The following is a 1880-nucleotide window of genomic DNA, read 5'->3' as shown; positions in this document are numbered from 1 at the left end:
CAAGAAAGACCCAGCTGCAATGAAAGCAAAATAGAGTTTCCTGTTCAGGCCCTGGTCAGAAGTTGTTCTGCTCCATTTACCTCTATCCCCCCAACTCCCCATTGCTTGCCCTTCTCTCCCCTGTGCTTTCCCTGTGCTCACACGCCACTTTTGAGATATTGGATTCCTTTTCATTCAAACCACATAAGATCAATGTGCTCTTCTCTGAGAAGGTCAGGTAAGCCAAGTCCTAGCTTGTGGGTTTCATGGCAGTCAGGTACAGACTTGCTTCCAGAGATTTTTTTTTTTTTTAGTTATTAAAATTCCTGCCAAGTTCAAGAGCTAATGATGCTTCCACATAAAGTCCTATCATATAGACGTGGTCTATTTGTGAACACATTTGCAGCAGAAATCTATAATTGTGTCTGGTTAAGTTAAAGTAGATTTCTGGGGAGACTTCCTGGAAAATTCAAATGCCCAAAATGTCATTTAGGAAAAAGTGAGTTTGAGTGTCAGATTGCCAATTTACATGGATCACCTCATTCACTTAGTCAGCAAATATTTATCATGCACCTACTATGTACCAGGCTATGCTTCAGACACCAGGGGCACTAAAATGACTAAGACACAGGCCCTGCTCTGTGTGCTGGTGACACAGGCGTGTGAGCACACACAGCTCAAGTAGGACTGCTAATGAAAATATCTTCAGCAGGCAAAGCATTAGCAATTTGTTACTGCTCCACTTAAAACTGCTCGTGCTCAAAAGCAGTTTGTCAGAGTTTTCTGTGTGGGGGTGGGGACAGTGTGCCACTGGCATCTAGGGAGCAGAGGCCACTGATGCTGCTAAATATCCTACAGTGTGGGGGACAATCCCATCCACAACAGAGGATTATCCAGCCACAAATATCAACCATGCTCAGGTTCGGAAACCCTGCACTAGAGCAAAGCAGCATCTGCACTGAGTTCAGACATTACATGCAAGTTCCTGAGCTCTGCTCTATCCTGCTGGTCTTGACAATCCCATACTGACCTCCCTCTGTTGCGTTCTGTTGTCAAGGCATACCTCAATTCTAGTGAGTGGGGGTGTTCGAAAGGCAGCTTTTTAAAGTTTATTTTTTAGGCTTAGACACCGAGATGCTTCTATCTTAGAATTTTTTCTCTGTGTCCTTTGTCTGTTGTTCTTTTCCCCAAGTCACATCTTGATGGCTTGCGTGATGAGTCAGATGGCCTTTCTGAAGCCAAGGTTATGTGCTTCTGGACAGCCCTTTGCCCCATTCTCTAAGGAGGCAGGCTTTCAGCCCCAAGGTGCTTAGAGATTGCTGATCCATTCTCTTTCTCCTTTTCCAGACCTTTTATAAAGTCTTTATTTCCGGAAAATCTGCAAGCTGACAAGAAAGGGCGCCCAACTACTGCCGGGAGCAAAATAAAGGTTAGTTTTATTTGGGGAAGTTTCTAGGAGTTGGGAATTGCACCCTCAGCCCAGGATGAGGTCGGGGGAGATGTAAGGGGATGGTTACAGGAGATGCCCAGAAGTCATCTCGCTGCTTGTGAAAAGGTTACAGGATGTAGGCTGAATTTGATTTGGCTGTTCTGAAACCCCAAGTGGATATTAAGTACCTCATAGCTTAATAGTCAGCAGATAATAATCAGCTACTTTCAAAGAGGAAATGGCTTTAAACTGAATCTGGAAAAATTTCTGTTAAAGCATCAGAGAAATTTTGTGGTTCCAAGCCCTGTCTTGGATATTGATGACAGTTTTCCAGGCCGGGCTGAAAAACTTGCCAAGTATGGAACATTACTTGCCAGAAATTCCACTTTGTCTTTTAGGGGCAATTTCTGCATCCCTCTTCGCTGGGTCTTGAAGACCCCTCCTTGCTGTGACTTGCAGGCCTTTCTGGCCA

At 44.5% G+C, this 1880-nt stretch overlaps 1 protein-coding gene across 1 annotated transcript in view; it reads left to right on the top strand.

Moving 5' to 3' along the window:
• LOC103610681 (unconventional myosin-Ie) overlaps positions 1–1880 on the top strand; it is a gene marked incomplete at both ends in the record, with an annotated part of 45840 nt that overhangs the window by 20291 nt on the left and 23669 nt on the right. The window contains one exon of the mRNA XM_008594794.1: positions 1327–1408. Coding sequence (XP_008593016.1) covers positions 1327–1408 — 82 coding nt within the window. The remainder of the gene's footprint in view (positions 1–1326; positions 1409–1880) is intronic.

The sequence above is a fragment of the Galeopterus variegatus genome, unplaced genomic scaffold (assembly GCF_000696425.1).
Source record: "Galeopterus variegatus unplaced genomic scaffold, G_variegatus-3.0.2 Scaffold11570, whole genome shotgun sequence".
Taxonomy (NCBI): domain Eukaryota; kingdom Metazoa; phylum Chordata; class Mammalia; order Dermoptera; family Cynocephalidae; genus Galeopterus; species Galeopterus variegatus.
Note: the sequence above shows the minus strand (reverse complement) of the source record. Positions and strands in the feature narration are given on the sequence as shown.